Below are 17,289 nucleotides of genomic sequence, written 5' to 3' on the forward strand. Positions count from 1 at the left end.
TTATGGTATCTCTAGGTTGCCGTAGACAGGACCAACCGCATGCGCATTTACGCTTCATTCCGAAAAGCAATGGCGTCCTCCTTTGCTGTGTGCAGGTTACATATGAGAGGAAGGGCCAGCCTCGCGAAGTGCCTACAGAAAACCGACGCGTTTCTTCACAGAAGTATAGGAACAGACGTCGTTATTGCCCGAGCTGAGGCCACTCGAAGTGACGAAAGTGGTTAGTAATTAAGCCTAGAAGAGAAGCTGGCCTTTAGGCTAGCCCCAATACACCGCCGTGTGATGTCGAGTGAGCACCATTCCAAACTCCCCTGAGAAACGTTATATTTTTGTTGGTGAAGGTCGTAACTCTGAGTGCGTTGTGCGTTTTACACAATATGTGACCTGTAAGAAATCACTGGGTCATACGTAAAATTCGGCACTGTGACTGTTAACGATAACGACGCGATAACTCTTTTCCGGCTAAAATTTTATTATATAGAACTTGTACCTGTCATTTGTGGGACTTGTATATTTACATAGAAAGCCCCACTGTAAAACTGACAGTTTTTTAAATGAGGTTTGTTGACATGTTCTGGGACAATTGAACAATGAAAACTAGAACTTAACCGACGATATATCACACTTTTTGCATTTTATTATCAATTTGGTGCATCCCAGTCTTTGAACGTTTATCAGTGCAAAACTGACGTGACACACCACAGAATTATTGCCTGCTGTCACCGGTAAATGTCATATTATTTCCCAGTAAGCTGATATCAGTCACCCAAGTTGAAACTAATGTTAGGCCCATATATTTGTGCACCCCCAACCAGTCCCAAAGGTCTTATACAGCTAATATTGTCCCGTCTGTCTGTTAACAACAGCGTGCTTATTACACAGTTTTAAATGTCTTACTCTCAGAGAAAAAAACTTGACTTGTTGGATGGCTTCTTCTCTGTTGTCAGATGAAAAGAATGGAAGGAAGTCTCTGCACACTCTCCACATGGAGAGACAAGAACAAGCAGAGCGGTCCGTTCTCATCAGCTGTCAGTCCAGTACCAATGAGAAAAAGTTCCTCAAGTATTTATCAAAACATGGAGAAATCAATAAATACTTCTTTTATGAAAGCTATGTGAGTAAAAGACCAACCTCTTCTGATAAGCAAGTACTGCTACCTCACCACCCTGTTGGAATTATGTTACAATTATGATATTGTGTAATTCTCCAGGGAGTGTATGCTGTAGTGGAGTTTGCCAACCAGGAAAGTGTTACGTCTTTACTTGAAGGGGTGGCGATTCCTGGTGGCAGCCACGAATCCGCAGTGCCTTTCAAATCCAGACTGTTGTCACTCAGAAACCTCGGCTCAGTGGACTCATCAAACCAACTGTCAGGCCGGCAGTGCCAACCTCAGACCACTATTCCCATCAATGAGCTAATAAAGAGACTTTCCAGAGAAGAGAGTGTATGTTGACTTATCACATCAAAAGTTATACTTACATTTTAAGTCTTGTTTGAAGTTGATTGATTTGGATGTTTCCCATTTCCTGGTTTCCCTCAGATAGACAAGCAGATAAGCTCCTTGACCGAAGCCTATCAACTCACAGAGGAGAACAGCAGGCTGCGTTTCCTCGTCTGTTCCCTGCTCAAGGATATTGCTACCGCTTATTTTCCAGAATGCACCATCAAACCCTTTGGCTCATCAGTGAATGGCTTTGGAAAGCTTGGCTGTGACCTGGACATGTTGCTGGATCTGGACAGCATCACTGGACGCAATGTGAAACTGGTAATGAGGCTTTCTAGGTTTCTTTAGAAAATATTAGATTTATTGGCAAACAGTTTGCAGTGATTTCCTTGTGAGTTGTGAGGTAGCTTTCCTTTTAAGCATTTTATCTGCATCTAAACTAACTACTCCTTTGGTTTGTTTTGTTGTCTCTGACACAAAAAAAGGCATATGAAAGAACCACGTTCTTCTTTTGCTTCTTTCGGCTCCCTTTGGGGGTCGACACAGCAGATCATCCGCTTCTATGTGACCTTAACGTCCTCCTCTGTCATCCATGAATCCTGTCTGTGGTCTTTCTCTTTTTCTGTTGACTTTGTCTCTAAAATGCTTAATCATAGCTGTCTCTCTGATGTACTCATTTCTAATATATTGAAAATCTTAGCATCACCATCTCCACCACCTGTAAGCTCTGCCTTCTGTGTTTATTGTCAGTGCTACTGTCTTCAAGCCACACATCATAGATGGTTTCACGACCCGCTCATAAACCTTCCCTTTCAGTCTTGCTTTCTTACTGTCATAAGTCGCCCCTGACACTCATTTCCACCCACTCACCCTGCCTGTACTCTGCTCTTCACCTCTCTTGTTCACTTTCCATTGCTTTGAATGCTTGGCTGCAGGCATTTGCACTTGTCTACCTTCACCGTTATAGGAAATTAGGTTAGTATTTTTAGACTTTTTTTAAGTGCCTCTGCCAGCAATTGCGGATTTTCCACCACAATCACACATGAACCAATTTCATTTTATTATCCAGTGGCACTGAGGGAGCAATAAAACATGTGACAGAGTTATCAAACTTATTTAAGTTAATGGGCAACATGCTGTCCAAGTTGATCTCAAATGAGCTAGACCAGTAAACCCATTAAATAGCGGCATATAAAAAAAATTCCCGTGAAGCACTTTTTGAAGTATATTCATATAATGAAACATCACAGATGGCTCATAAAAAGTAGGAGCAATTTGAAAAATATGACGCAGTTTATCCTCTTTATGGTTGTTTTTATTCCAGAAGAATGCTTCTGTGCAGTAGGGGTTCTTGTTGTGTAGGTCTTACTTAAAAATGCATCCAGTGGCCTGCATTGAACCCTTTTGCAGGGTATGTTTGGCTCATGGCACATATGTTTGAAACCACCTATACATGTATATAAAAATTGCCCTCACATATTGATTTATCTCCTGATATCACCCCACAGCGACGCACTACCCAGAAATCCTTTGCATAAAACCAAACAAAGTGGTGCAAAAGTGGTTGCTTCTTTCTTTTTGCCATCTGCTAGATCCCCACTATCTCCAAACTAAAAATGCTGATGTGTTGGTCTGACTTTCAGACAGCTGATGTGCATGTGTCTGTCTTTAGTTTGTTTGAAAGCTATGAATGCACTTGCAGTGATGTAACGGTTAACTGGCAGCTCAACTAGAATGACCACAGATATCAACTTGACATAGAAGAGAGTCACCCTGAAACATGTATTAGGTGAATATTTTATTTACATGTCATAAGACAGAAAGGTGTGGAGATACTATAGGATCAAATGAAAATAACCACTGTATGCCTCATGGTTTCTTAGGACAAAACAATTGAAAAATTAAACTGTAAATATATCTGTTATTCTGTATATTCCTCCCTGTGTGTGCAGCCTAAGTCAGGCCTCTCCCTGGAGTACCAGATGAAGCGGGCCAATTCAGAGCGAGCCGTTACTCAGAGCATCCTGTTTGTGATCGGGGAGTGCGTCGACCAGTTTGGGCCCGGCTGCGTGGGGGTACAGAAAATTCTCAACGCACGGTGCCCTCTGGTCCGTTTCGCCCACCAGCCGTCTGGCTTTCAGTGTGACCTCACAGCCAACAACAGGTACTCAGTCAGCGCAGATGTTCTGACGTCAGTGGAACGAGTAAAATGTCAGATTTGACTTGGTCACAGTTCTCTTGCTTCACAGTAAATGCTCTTTTTACGTTACCCATAATACCATTTTTGACCACGCTTGCATTATAAAAGCTCCCAGACAGAAACCAGACTCTGGCAGGAAGTGCTACGATGGGTCAGTCTTGCATTTTTCCGCTGTGAAACTGAACACGAAGTGTGGGCTTGTTTGTGTTTCACTTCTTTTCCTTCCAACGTTATTGACTTGTGGTCTCTGCTGGTGTGTGACACAAGTACACACACACACACACACACACACACACACACACACACACACACACACACACACACCTGCTAACGTACAGAAAACCACTCTGCAGTTTCTAAGGAAATGGAGTTGAACCAGCATCTGTGGGTGGCTGTGAGAGGGGGGACTTTTCTTAAATCGTGCTCACAGATCATTGAAGCATAGCACCTTCCTGCCTGAGGTGTGAATGCGTGCATTCAAGAAAAACAGACGAACAGCAGCCGAGTCAGCTGAATGCTGCTCTCCAGCGGTACATTTAGTTTCTCTGACCTGTAATGGTCGGCCCTTGCACCATTTCTCTGAACTGTTAATGCTGTTAACACATCTCCAAGTTCTATATTTAAGGCAAAATGCAGGCATTTTATAATTGAACATAGTGTCATTTATTTTCAAAAGCCATTCCATATTACTAAATTTCCATTTGAAATCTCCAAAATCAGACAGTGAAAGGTACAAAACAGCCCGCCTGGAGTTTGCCAGAAATCAGCTAGAGGACTCTCAGATCTCTGACTCTCTGGCCTGAATACCGAGCGTCATGTCTGGAGTAAACTAAAGTAGTCAAAATCACCCCTACAGTGAAGCATGATGGTGGCTGCATCATTGTGGGGATGTTTCCCAGGATCAGGAACTGGGATACTCATCTGGGTCAAAGGAGGGATGAATGCAGAAATACACAGACACATCCTTGATGATAACCTACTCTAGCGCTCCGAACCTCAGATTGTGAAAACTGCATCTATCTGGATGCACCGTATGCTCAGATGTCACTCTTTTTGTTCTCCACAGGGTGGCGATGAAGAGCACAGAGCTGCTCTACCTGTATGGAGAGCTGGACCCTCGGGTGCGCAGCCTGGTGTTCACTGTACGCTGCTGGGCCCGAGCTCACGGAGTCACCAGCAGCATCCCCGGGGCCTGGATCACCAACTTCTCCCTCACTGTCATGGTGCTGTTCTTCCTGCAGAAGAGGACTCCTCCCATCATCCCCACACTGGACCACCTGCGGGACCTCGCAGGTACCATCCACCACTCACACAGTGGACCTCTGAGAATTTGTTAATAAGTTTCAAAGTTTCAGTAGTGTTTTAGTTAATAACATTAAGAGTTATGCTTTTTTCTATTCTTAACAATCATTCTAAGCGTAGCATTTCACAGCCCAACACAACAGTCTCGTTCTTCATGCTTCAAAAACAGTGTACTTTCCAATCTTAAGCAAACACGCGTTCACTAGAAAACATTTTTCTTATTTAAGTGTCAGGCAAAAAACAAGAAGTTCATAAATTAATAATGCCTTTCTTTTCTTCACACGTTGCTTACTAACTGTTCCCTAAAATATAAATGCAACCACCGAGTACACTAGCGGCAGTGTGGGGTGGGGGTTTTCTCTGTACAGCTGTAGTCACACTCACAAATATACCTTGGTCAATTAGTTACTTAGAAATGAAAAATGTCATAAATGATTCAACAAAAACTTTTGGTGTTAAGGAAGTTAGATTTTCAGTGTAAGATACCTGCTTTGAGGACAGTCCCAGTGCACGTGTGAAAAGGTTCCAATTAACTGAGTCAGAGTAAAATTCACACAGCAGGGAGGAGGTGAACAAAGTAAGAGCAGCAGTCCCCACTCCATGAATATTGTGTTTCCTGGCAAATAAAAGCAAGAAAAGCACCAAATTGTAAAATTTTGCTGAATTCAGGAAGCAAATAACACATTTTGGAAGTAACAAGAATTCTCATTTACAGCTGGTTGGGGTGATTTTCTCTGGGAAAGCAAGGGGAAAGTCTTTCTGTCTGTAACCATGTTTAAGCACCTCTGGACACTTTGAGCTTTATTTGTAAATACATACATGGAATCTCCAGTTAAATTGGATGAAAACAGCTTGAAAAATTCACTGACTTCATTCACGGACGTTGTACTTCTAGCACCATTTTTGCTGTCATGGAATTCCGGATCCTTCTCTCATAACATCTCCAGTGACTATTTGTTCACCTCTAATGAACCATCTATTTACAAAAGAAGTGATGAACAACACGAGATGTTGTTGAAACAACTGCAGTTTAAACAGTGTCTTTTAAATGACATCAAACAATTCAAACGATTTTTTCTTTCCACACGTTTTTATGCCTTTGTGGTAATCCGGGCATCCACTCACCACTGAGGGTCCTAATATCTTTATTGCAGCTTTCACACTCGTGAAGCCACCCGGTGGTCTAGATTGGACCTTTTGAACTTGTGGAGGGATAATTAATGGTGTCCTGTTACTGCTGCTTTCAGTGACTGAGGTGTGTGTTGGATTCTGCAGCATGCAGACCCATTGCTTTCCGGGCCTCTTCTCCCATGGCAGAGGCCCCCTCGGCCTGGCAGGGACCAGCAGCTGCCTTTGCAAGACGTGCTAAAACACTTGCGTTTTCCAGGTCATAGACAAAGCCCAGTTATCTGCTAATGTATGTATTCTTTAGCAGACAGGGCACAACCATATCACAATCAAGTTGATCTGGTAAACCAAGCTTGATGACTTGTTAAGTATTGGTCCACCTGCTGTGCCCACTTCAGATAAAGAGAGGCGTTGTCCTTGTGGGGTCCTCAGCATGAGCATAGGTGCCATTGCCATGCAGCATAATTGTGTTCAATGCACCTTTGCTGTGTCCATGACTTTCAAATTTAACTGTAGCCAAGAGCAGCATTTCAATGTCAGGTGTGACCCTGCAACACTGAGTACAACACACATCCTTCATCTACAGCCCTGGAGACTGTTCACTTGTTTTATTTAATACTCAGCATCCTGGGAAAGCCTTCCAGCCATCCATCTTATTACCATGTATATATGTGTTAGGAATGTTTAACCCAGTGTCCTTTTCTAATAGAACTGCCGTCACACCAATCTGCCCGCAAGTCCACTCGCCTCCCTCTGCCCCTCTTTCTGTCACCTTGGCTGCCTGATAATTGCCTTCCAAAAGCAATCTAACCTCACCTCCTCCCCTCCTCTCCTTCCTCTTCCTCCTCGGCACACCATTTAGCGCAGACTCTATCACACAGAGTGCTTACAGGACAATAAAAGGCCCATCACTCTGGGAAGGTCAATGACCCACCTCCTCTAGCCACACACACACACATGTGCGCTTCCAGGCAGTTATTTAAACAGCAGTATAACACACTAACACACACACACACACCAGCCTCATGGTGGTGAAGGAGACTCGACAAGGGCGCGGTTAAAGATGTAAACCAGCCAAGGAAGGACATGATACATGCTGTCTTTGTTCTTTTTTTGTTTATCACGTGCGCCTGCTCTCCCCTTGCTTTCTTGTTTTCTGGCCACGAGCGCGTGACTCCATCCATCTGTGTGTTGTTTATGGCCGTCGCAGGCGTGTAAAGGCAGACGTTTTACCTTGTATCCCTGCTCTCGTCTCCACAAGGCCCCGGGGACAAGAGCGTGATCGAGGGGAACGACTGCACATTTGTCAGCGACTTCAACAAGATCCAGCTTCAGAGCAACACAGAGACGCTAGGTGAGCACAAGAGACCGCCCCCCCACAGTTTGATATGTCGGTGACATTTGTGTTAGCGGGCTTTTGTGCTAATTCCAGTTTTCTATCTTTGGTTTAGAGCAACTGCTGGGTGAGTTCTTCGAGTTCTACGCCACCTTCCCATTCAGCCGGATGTCCATAAATATCAGAAAGGTGAGCATGATTATCCAGAATTGCCTCAGGTCATAGTTTGGTGCCAGTTGAAGGGAGATTCAACTGGCACCACAGATTTTCTGCTGTGTGATCTGCGTGGTCTTATAGAGAGTGGATATGACATGGTCATCTGGGAGAACAAGCCCTGCCTCCTGATGTTTAAACCTCTTGTCTGGGAGGGGCAGACAAAGATGGATCTGAGGGGTTTGCACCAATGGCCAGTGATTAGCAGGCATAACAGATCCATGTATATGTCCACTTCTGAGAGCTGGAAAAAAAACCCATATTCTACAAAGAGAAAAGTATCATAAGCATAATTTTGGAAATGCTGCAAACAAGCTGATTTTTGAGTTGCTTAGGAAGTTCTACTCATGTTGTATCAGTCAGTACAAAGGATTTCTCCCTCTGCTAATGAAATAATAATGAGACCAACAATCGCTTCCTGTGCTCTTTTTTTCTCTCCATGCCAACTACATGAATAAATAAATAGATATCCCGAAAATTCCTCACATTCAAAAGGGAGCAAATGTGAATTAAGTGGGAGCTCCAGTTTAAAATCTAAAATCGGCAAAGAGCGGTCAAAGCTACAGCAAAACTTGTAGACTGACAAACGCTTGTAAAACATTTCGGACAAGGCAAATAGCCCTCTACTTCAAAGCTGCCATTTAGACTTCAAATCAAGTTTTCTAAACACACTGAGGCTCCTGTCTAAAGGAACGTTTGAACGGAGCTGGACTGTTAAACTGAAAAACAGCCGCGATGGCTCCGAGTGTTCTGATATACTGTCAGCATTGCTGCATATGTCGTAAAAAGGCTCAACTGGGGTCCTTCAGTGTGGGCTTGGATTTATTAGTGGATCTGACCTCTGCAGTACTGCACAGTCGTTGCAGAGTTATGGTGGGGCACACACACACACACACACATACACATTTGGCATAACTGTATGCAGGTAGTTTTAACATCGTTTAATTGAGCTGTGCATCCTCGCAGTCATTTATTCCAGTGTTACAGTTTCCGTGATTATCTCAGTTTCTGATTGTGATGTAAATTCTGTAGCATCTGCCGGTTTTTGGTTTTTTGTTGTTTTGTTTTAGCAACTGATGCACTACGCATGCATCCATCAGACAGACGGCTATGCTTCTTCAGCAGTCCTCATCTCTACTACTGTGCTACAGAGTCCTTCTTTATCTTCTTTCTCAACACAAAAGCATAAAAACCATGTCAGTGGGTAGTTATAACCACAGTAGGAGTGCATTCTCCAAGCAGAGGAGTATCTTAGTGGATAAAATAGATAGTGACAAAGTTTAGCTTTAAGGGCATCATTTGTAGTTATTGCAATACAATAATATTGTATTGTGTGTGAAGTATTTTGACAATATCATATCATGTGATGTCGGGGGATTCCCACATCTACATGCTAATGTGACAAAAAATTAATATGGTTTTAAAGTCAGTCCAGTGTCTGTGTTAGTCCAAATCCTCACACCTAAGGAACTGGAATAAAACTTAAAATGCACACAGAGAGAAGTTCAGTCTTCTTTCAACTCTTGCACCCAGCTGAGCTCCGGCAGGGAAATCTGTTGGTAATAAAGACCGTGTTTGCTGGATGGCGTCTTCCCACACACACAGATGACAGCTGTCCTCGTCTCATGTGATTGATGCCGGCCCCACAGGAGCCTGGCGCCCTTGAGCTTTAGATCCCAATTAGGAGGTCTGTCACATTAACTGCAAACAAATGCATATTTGTTCTTTTTATACCCACATTTATCCTGATGTGGCTGTTTATGCCTGCGTAATACTTTCTACTGGCAACCAGGGAACATCCTCGATGGAAGTCACAGTGTTTCATCGTTGGGAGTTTTTGGGGCTAATTTTTCCTCTCTGTCTATACGCGATAGTTAATTAACCTACTGCTTAAAATGTTCAGTGCTGAATAATATGCCTCTTACTCCCTATTACTCTTCCCAGTAGAAATTTTGTTGATAAAGTAGCACTTCATGCTTTGATGGCACAGTATATGAGATGCAGGGATTTTGCTAGAGCTTAGAGTTTAATGAATCGATACCCGTGGGAAAGAGAGACCCCAGCTTAATAAATGAGACTAATGTGAAGTTTGACATAGCCTCCCTACAGCACAGGAAGCTTTCAGGTAGACTGTGGTTGTGACCCTTGCCTATCGGCTTTCAACAGTGGAGCAACCACCATAAATCTGCTTTACTGTGCTACAATTCACCGCTTCACTCCCCTTTTCTGACTGATGGTTTTATGTTGCCATCTTTAATCCTTCCTGCCCGTCCTTTATCCCCCTGTGCCTTTACTGTCAGGCATTATGCAGGATACAGCATGCAAAGTACCACGGAAGCTTCTTGACTTCCCTCTGACCCACATTTTGATACTTTATTTGATGGCCACGGCATTTGGACAGATACAGACCATGTATGTTTTTTTTATTTCAGGCTAAGCTAATTTTTTCCCTTCTTTTTTTTGGGTAAATTCAAAAAGCTCTGCTCATTTCCCCAAGTCAAAAAAGACATGTCCATTTCCCTTCTTCATCTGCTACCCTGCAGAGAGGTGTTCTACTCAGCTATGTGTGCCCCAGATAGAGCAGCAAAGGGCTGAGTCCATGACCAACGAAATTGATGGACCATGACGCACAGGACACGAAGGTCTACACTACAGCTGCTGCTGCTCACGAATGTGTTTTCAACCTGCCTTGTCCCCTTCCCTCTCCCTCCAGGGCAAGGAGCAGAACAAACCAGAGGTGGCCCCGCTGCACATCCAGAACCCGTTTGAAACCTCTTTAAACGTCAGCAAGAACGTCAACGCCAGCCAACTCGACCGATTCGTGGCTTTGTGTCAGGAGAGCGCCTGGCTGCTCCAGAAGAGTGAAACCAGCACACCAAGAGGTGGTGGTGCGGGAGGCGAAGGTGCACCCACACCTTGGGGACTCGCTACCCTCCTTCTGCCTTCGCAGGTCGCAGGGATCAAAAGTCGCAAGAAAAGGAGGAGGGAGCCGGCCAGTGAAAGGATCAAGGGCTTGCTAGAATCATTAAAAAATAAAAATCAACTAAAGAAGAGCTAGAAGGACTCTTCCATGTCTCCACTCTCTTGTCAGGACTTCAACCTCCTCAGTGTTGCTGTGTGATGCTTCACTGTGAAGGTGAGAGAAGAGGCTCCAGGAACTGGACTGTAGTTCCAAACATGGACACTGGAGGGTGTTAGTGAGACCTATAAGTGCATATGTTTTGGGACCTGAAATAAGGGAGTCTTGGCCATGTAGAGTGTAGACTTTCCCACTCTGTTGTGATTAAAGACAATACTGTATAATTCAGTCTGGCCTGATGCTCGTTTCGTAGCTCAGTGTTTAACAGGTTAATTTGATTCATTATCATGTGCATCACTGTTAACAGCATCAGCACAGACACCATCTGTTTACACTTCAGGCTAAATCATTATGCATACAGTTACAATATGGACGGAATAATTAAGGTTTTACTGAAAACTGTATACACTTGTTACACTTATGGAGCCCCAACACGAGTAAAGGCAGCAGAAGTGTAGCAAAATACATCAGAATCATAAATTCTAAATAACCATGGAAAGAAATTTCATACTTTTTAAAATTATCATTGTCTGATAAAATAAATTCTAAAATTTCAGTTTTTCCAGGCAGTATGATCTTTTTTTTTTTCTTTTTTTTTTTGAGACATGAGAAGAGGTGTGTGTGTGTGTGTGTTTGTGTGTGTGTGTGTGTGTTTTTATCTGAAAATATATAATTTCAAGTGTAATTAAAGCAGCAAAGTGGGACAAACACTTGACTCTGTTAGAACTGTTACAGAAGTAGTACCATTGGTAGTTGGAGAAAGAATAAACTTTATATAAACAGCTTTTATATCTGATTTTTACAGGTTTAGTGGTTAAAAACTATCCGATTTATCTGATACAGATTTATAACAGTAAAATTTGATCTACTTTGTGTGCTTTTACTGCAAATATTGCATTACAGCTAATAACCCTTGAGTAATAATAGCTGTTCTTCCTATTTACTTTGTAACTGCAGGTAATGCTAAAAAAAAAGTTCATGCTATTCTATCTCTAACACTACATAACCAGTAAACACAATTTTGGAACACTTCAACTTTGAGTTGTTACTGAAGTGTACTTTATGTCATTCTGACAGCAACATAAAGCACAACTTTTAGGACAGTATTGTCGTAAGACACCCAGCTTAAATATAAAGGAACCCTCAATTATCACAGTATAACACAAAGTCACTTAAACTTAAGGGATATCAATCTGTTCTGTTAGGAAGCATAACCCACTGTGAATCAGTTTCATCTGCTTTGGTGCAAGTGAAAGTGACAACAGGTGCACTCGAGAGGCAACAACAAGGCAATCCCCCAAAAGGGAATGGTTCTGCAAGTGGTGACTACAGACCATTGCTGTCTTCTTATCCCTCCTGACTAATTTTTCTGTTTCTGTTTGGTAATAAGGGCCGTGTTTGCCGGATGGCATCTTCCCACACACACAGATGACAGCTGTCCTTGTCTCATGTGATTAATGAAGTTCTTTTAGCAAGACCCGATACCTGTAGTCCATTCAGGTGGAACAGGTATTTTAGTGTGTGAGTGTGAAGAACATACCAAGAGATGGACTGTTGCATAAGGCAAGATGGATTCAAGGTCAACTTGGCAGAACCAGTATCTTCTGCTTTTTGTGAGAAAGAACAGGAAGAGCATCGCCAGAGAACTTTGGCCTTTGTTCAATACTGTGATTATCTACGGTTCCCTTCATTTTTTGGAGTGGTTTATACAAGAAGTTCAGGGACAGTTTGATCTCACTTTCATACAGAGAATTTCATAATCAGCAAAAGTTGGGGAACCTGAATCTACTTCCACTTCAGGAAAGCTGTAAGTTAACCAGTTCTTAACCTATAAAAACGTAATCCTCTATAAAACTTTTATGTCTTTCTTTCACTTATTTTTTGATTTTACACAACTTGATTTGAAGTGCTAAAAACTGAATTGTAAAACAACTACAAAAATGGGATGCATTTTCCATATGTATAACAGACTACGATGGAACTCTAATATGATATCTTTGCAATTTTGTAGTGATGTGCATTTAGTTGAGTTTTTTCTTGACTTGGGCATTTTCTCAATAGCTATCTACAGTTTTGTGGAAGCTAGCTGGATAAAACATAGTATCTACTGCTGTGAGAGATCACACAGGGAAGCTAAGTAGTATAGTTTATGTATTGATTACAATAACCTGCATTATTTAATGGCTTTAATCAATGACTGTACAGTGATTGCCTTTATTGCTGGTTAGCTTGAATGCTATCAATGGCTGCCATTGATAGCATCAAGCTAGTCAGCTGCAGTAAGCTAAAGTTATGCTAAAACCAAAACATCTGGGAAGTAAAATAATTTGGAGAACATTGAGTGGTTGATCTTTTTTTATCCATCTTGCTAGCAGTTAATGTAATAGATATTTTTAACCAACTAAACAGAGATTGAAGGATAATAGGTGGCTATATATATTTATTTTTACACTTCGTTTTATCCCACAGAGATCTGATTAAATTGAACAAGTTGTACTTTTTTGTGTTTGGGATGAAATGTATAGAGACATGTAATAAAATTTTCAGTTCCTGTGTTTCACATGTTGAATTTTTTTTTATTTTGCTATCTTAAGGCAATGAACCTACACAGCTTTTTATGATTTGGTCATCTGTGTTAAGACGATTGAGTTTATATATAACAAAGTGTGCTATATAAATAAAATCACCATTGTCATTACCACTGGCTTGATTTGGTCAGAGTAATTTCTTTTATTCTATCTGTATCTTCTTCTGTGTGGGAAGAAATTAGCCTTGTTCTTGGGGGTTAGGCTAAAATCCCATCACCCAATGATTAGTGAGGTCCCAGTTTCAAAGTCTGCGGTTGGCTTTGACTGATACCATAGGCTCATATTGTGACTTATTAATGACAAGTTTGGCCCACCCTGAAACATCCCCTGCTTTCTTGTGCATTTTAACTCGAATAGGGGCTATACTTTATTTTAAAAAACATGGAAGTGACACTGAGTGTTCACTCAGGTCATAGATCACGGGAACTAAAGGGTTGTTTTTCCCATGGGCATCTATATAATCAGACTTTTCTGCACACAATGAAGCTGGCCCTTGCTGGTCATTGGAAAGAAGTAGCTTTGAGCCACTTTAACATTGTCTTCACTTTTGAGATGTGGAATCAGCATCCATACATAGTTAATGGGAAGCACAAAGGTAATAAATTAATGCTAGAAACTAATTTTCTAAAATGAAAAACTATTGGAAAATGTATTTAGAATCTAAATAAATGTAAAGATAAACTGAAAGACAATACATACCGCTGAAGAATTGCATACATACTTTTAGGCTTTGATTTTAGTTAAGACAGCCAGTGGCAATTTGGGAGTATTTTTTTTTCATACTCGCAGAAAATTCCAAGTTTCACTTTAGTTCTCTCTATATAGCTGTTTATTTAGATAGAAATTATGGTTGCGATTGAACAAAGAATACCACATTTTTCTTAAAACGTTTGTCAAAATTAAAGATTTTAGATGAAAACGGTGGCATAGTGGTGCTAGCGTGGGATGTCCAAGACAGCCCACCAGCTTGGTTCCCCAGTTTACTGGAGCTAAACTCAGCCAGCTCTGTGGTGAGGTCTGCTGAATAGATTGACCTTGATTAAAACCCCACTGACTGATTTGTCATACTAAATATCCAAAAAGAGACATAAAACTTAAACATTTCCTTTGGTTTTCCATTTACAGTGCCACATCTGCCAATCACATCCCTTGAAATGTTTTCTAAGCTTGAATTGGTAAATGTTATTCACAATTTATATATTTCTTTCTTATTATATAACCTGAGTGTGTGTAAGTGAGTTTGAGGAAAGAGAAAACGCTGTAGGGTGCATGTGTTAGGAGTGCATCTACAGGTTCACGTCCTATGAGAGTGCCTGACTGTGTTTGTATATGTGTGTCTCGGGCCCATGGGACAAGGTTGGAGGAGTGGGGAGTGAGTGGCCCACAGCTGTTTTTCTGCTCATTGCTGTCTGAGGTCGGAGGGGTGAGCGGATGGACTTTTAACTACCTCCCCCTCCCCTTCTGCCACCAGTCCACCCTTTTACCATTGGGGGGCACGGGATGGACAGGAGGAAAGGAGCAAAGCTGCTTTGAACTCCACTCATTGTCCCTGCCTCCTCTTTCAAATTCAGCACGCCTCCCTCTCTCTATCTCGGTCATCTGTTTTCCTCTCCTCACAGACTAGCAGAGTTCTTTGAGGTTTGAGGAGTTTGTTTATTTCCATGAGTGAGTTTCTGACTGATGGATGTGCTCTAGTGGAGCAACAGAGTGGTTATGAAATGTGGTAGTCAGAAAAGCATGGGGTGGGGAAATCAACAGCTTGGGGGAATCTGATGAAATGTGACTGCTGGGTGTTGTGGGGTTCATTTTAAAGGAGTGTGATGTCAGTGCCATGGATATTCTGATTTGCAGATGGTGGTATAAAACCCACAGTACTGTTTTTTCTAATTTATAGATCTCTCTTTGATGGCACTCCCTCCATTTATTGAACACTTTATGAGGTAATTACACGGATAGATAGAAGGTGTGGGTACTAGCCAAAAGGTTGTAACGGGCCATTGTCAAGGTTAATCATATTTTTTTCTCATCCCAACCAGCAAAAAAATACAGGTTTTATGTGACCATCTCCCTGTAATAGACTGCTTTGGCTTGTAAAGGACTGAGACTGTGTTTGGGTAACCTGCCCAGCAGTGACCTTCCTCTGAGGCTTTTGCAAGTGGCACATGGTGGGCTTTGCTTTAATAGGATAACTTGTGAAAAATCAAAGATGGATTGGCCCCGTCACAAGAAGTCCTGAGGTACTCGGGGCGCTGGCCAGGGTTTATGTTGCTGCATTTTTCTTGGCTCCTAATGCACCTTCAGGGCCTGAAAGAATGTAAAACAGTGTCTTGAGGGTTTAAAAAATACAAGTGTAAGTAAGTATGTTGTGTACATGCTTGTGTGAGGAGGAGGGTTAATATATACCCCTCAAACATCTCGAGCAGCCCCTTCCAGTGAGTTCTGGAAGAGGAAAAGGCCCAAAACACACAGTGCTACTGCAAGCTGTTTGATGTGGAAGTCTTATCGCTCGGAGCACTTTCAGAAGTTATTTTATCAAGCCATCAGAGTCACTGCACCACTCCTTCCCCTTACCTCCACGGTCTGCACAAAGGGCCTTTGGAGACTCGTGGAGAAAGTACTCTCCAGACCACTTCCCCTCGCAGTTCCATGAATTGTCCCCGCAACATTGTGAGAAGCCATTACACCAGTTTCCGTGTTCGAGGAACGAGTGTTCTAGCAGCCCCCTTTTACTCCCAGCTTTTGCACTCCTCAGCACCCCTACGAATGGCTTTGCATATGGGACACGGTGAGAGCGAGCAAGGAGCGCTGGAATGCACTTTGCTACTTTGTCTGTACACTCTAGCTATCACCCACACTGATAATATGAGTTAAAATACTGGCCACCAACTGAGTAACCTACGTTTGGTCTTTACGGTGTATGGGAATGGCTGGGACTTACTGTACCCACCAACACAACCATTGTTTGAGTGCAGGACACAGGGCTGCCTAATTGGAGCCTGGCACAGAGTTTCTGGCAGCCGAAGCCTCTGAGTGTCAGAGACCGTGGTTGTTTGCACATTCTTTCTCTCACTGGACAGTAGAGTGGCTACATCCATTCAGCAGTGGTCGGATCAGTGGCTGCATGCTATGACCAAAAATGAATTGTTGCGCGGGTACACAAAACACACAATGCACGCATGGCAACAGGACATAGGCGGGCATCCATGGAAACACAACCCACTAGGCTCTCCTGGGTGCCTTTGCCCCATGACTGGAGAATGCGTGTGAGATGCCACATAAAATACATGTGATCAGTGAAGTTCCCAGAGCTTATCACATGATGTTTGCTGTTGTGTCAGGAAAAAGCTCGAGCAGAAGTTACTAAATGCAGAATTGTATTTAGAGGTATATACTTTAGTTATTCCTGCAGCATTCATAATACTGAGCTGCAGTATTTTATACTCAGAAGCATGGAGGTGGCTTGCAGATATGCCTCAACTGTAGACGAGCACATGAGGTCAGTGACTTGGATGTGATGGGAATACTTGGCTGTCATATTTCCTTAGGTTTTTCATCTTCAGTTGAGCTGCTGCATACAGAATGAAACACCTGGGTGGTGTTGCTCTGGCGTGTAGCTCTTAGATTTACCAAGAGTGGCAACAATGTGTAATAGCTGTTTCTGTCCCCTATATTATTGTAGTTATAAAGAAAACAGGGAATTCCAAATGCTAGTTTAACAATTTAAATATTTTTTTGTGATTATGTCTTAATTATCAACATCATCAGTCTAGGTTTAACATCCTTTACACCCATATTGAAGTCTCTTCAATCACTAGCCTACAGCTTGTAAGAAATAATTATTAGTGGTTTGAATAAAAACAAACAAATTCAAAGTGAAATAAATTGTCAGTTTTAATTTAAATATATTAATATGCTGGATCTTCACATCAGCAGAGCCTGGTGTGGGATATTTCCTCTGAACTGAACATTGGGACTCTGTCCAGATAGTTTGGCCAGCTA

At 42.2% G+C, this 17,289-nt stretch overlaps 1 protein-coding gene across 2 annotated transcripts; it reads left to right on the plus strand.

Annotated features, from left to right (window-relative positions):
* The first annotated feature begins 25 nt into the window (after positions 1-25).
* Positions 26-11,258, plus strand: LOC120725748 (mitochondrial poly(A) polymerase). Of its 2 annotated transcripts, XM_040018788.1 has the most exons (9): positions 26-220; positions 948-1,114; positions 1,211-1,444; positions 1,541-1,765; positions 3,397-3,608; positions 4,711-4,937; positions 7,336-7,428; positions 7,526-7,599; positions 10,337-11,258. In XM_040018788.1, the coding sequence occupies exons 1-9, from the start codon at positions 40-42 to the stop codon at positions 10,679-10,681; spliced, it is 1,758 nt and encodes a 585-aa protein (XP_039874722.1). In that variant the 5' UTR covers positions 26-39; the 3' UTR covers positions 10,682-11,258. The 2 variants fall into 2 exon arrangements, with proteins under 2 accessions (XP_039874722.1, XP_039874723.1); XM_040018789.1 differs by lacking the exon at positions 26-220 and having other exon boundaries at positions 926-1,114.
* Positions 11,259-17,289: the final 6,031 nt, after the last annotated feature.

Source organism: Simochromis diagramma, unplaced genomic scaffold, assembly GCF_900408965.1.
Source record: "Simochromis diagramma unplaced genomic scaffold, fSimDia1.1 OVJJ01000717.1, whole genome shotgun sequence".
In the NCBI taxonomy this organism is placed as follows: domain Eukaryota; kingdom Metazoa; phylum Chordata; class Actinopteri; order Cichliformes; family Cichlidae; genus Simochromis; species Simochromis diagramma.

Excerpts from the sequence above, each read along its gene's own strand:
- LOC120725748 (XM_040018788.1), top strand. The coding sequence starts at position 40 with ATGCGCATTTACGCTTCATTCCGAAAAGCAATGGCGTCCTCCTTTGCT. Across the intron at positions 221-947 it reads CACTCGAAGTGACGAAAGTG|ATGAAAAGAATGGAAGGAAG; the intron begins GTTAGTAATTAA and ends CTCTGTTGTCAG. Across the intron at positions 1,115-1,210 it reads ACTTCTTTTATGAAAGCTAT|GGAGTGTATGCTGTAGTGGA; the intron begins GTGAGTAAAAGA and ends GTAATTCTCCAG.